The sequence below is a fragment of the Cariama cristata genome, unplaced genomic scaffold, assembly GCF_000690535.1.
Source record: "Cariama cristata isolate BGI_N322 unplaced genomic scaffold, ASM69053v1 scaffold23113, whole genome shotgun sequence".
Classification (NCBI taxonomy): Eukaryota; Metazoa; Chordata; class Aves; order Cariamiformes; family Cariamidae; genus Cariama; species Cariama cristata.
This window is the reverse complement of record NW_009610473.1, coordinates 741-1,597: the sequence shown is the minus strand read 5'-3', so window position 1 is coordinate 1,597 and position 857 is coordinate 741. Positions and strand designations below refer to the sequence as shown.

General features: G+C 61.7%; 1 protein-coding gene across 1 annotated transcript in view; it reads left to right on the top strand.

Annotated features, from left to right (window-relative positions):
* The window catches only part of HGS (hepatocyte growth factor-regulated tyrosine kinase substrate), a gene marked incomplete at both ends in the record, with an annotated part of 8,739 nt that overhangs the window by 7,379 nt on the left and 503 nt on the right, over positions 1–857 (top strand). The window contains 4 exon segments of the mRNA XM_009697902.1: positions 64–236; positions 359–499; positions 578–755; positions 835–856. Coding sequence (XP_009696204.1) covers positions 64–236; positions 359–499; positions 578–755; positions 835–856 — 514 coding nt within the window.

Here is an 857-nt window from a genome sequence, read left to right as displayed (position 1 = left end):
TGCAGGGGTGGTCTGAGTGCTCTGCCCCACGGGGGTCCCTGAGGCTGTCTCTTCCCTCCCCAGTGTACTACGAAGGCCTGCAGGACAAACTGGCCCAGATCCGGGATGCACGTGGGGCTCTGAACGCGCTGCGGGAGGAGCATCGGGAGAAGCTGCGCCGTGCAGCGGAGGAAGCAGAGCGCCAGCGCCAGATCCAGTTGGCCCAGAAGCTGGAGATCATGAGGCAGAAGAAGCAGGTGAGGCAGGGAAGCATTTCCAGGGTATTTGGGGCTGTGTCAGCCCAGGGCTGGTGGCTGCCCTGGCAGGAGAGGATGCTGCGGTGTCCTGGCTTCTAGCTGTCACGCCTTTTTTCCCACAGGAGTACCTGGAGATGCAGCGTCAATTGGCCATCCAGCGACTGCAGGAGCAGGAGAAGGAGAGGCAGATGCGCTTGGAACAGCAGAAGCAGACCATCCAGATGAGAGCACAGATGCCAGCCTTCTCGCTGCCTTACGCCCAAGTACGGCTGCTGGGCCAGAGCCCCTCCTGCCAGGTCCCAGGGGACATGGCCTACAGCTTGCTTTTTTTCGCTCAACAGCTCCAGGCCATGCCCGCAGCCAGTGGGGTGATCTACCAGCCTTCGGGGCCCACCAGCTTCCCTGGCACCTTCAGCCCTGCTGGCTCCGTGGAGGGCTCTCCCATGCACAGCGTATACATGAACCAGGCAGCACAAGGGGGAACAGGGCCGTACACCGCAATGCCTGTCACTGGGACAGGTATGTCAGCCAGCTGATCCCACGTGGATGGAGGCTGAGCGCAAGGTGGTTGCTTCAATCTCTGCCCTCTCTGCCCCAGATCCCAGCATGGTGAATGCGTAC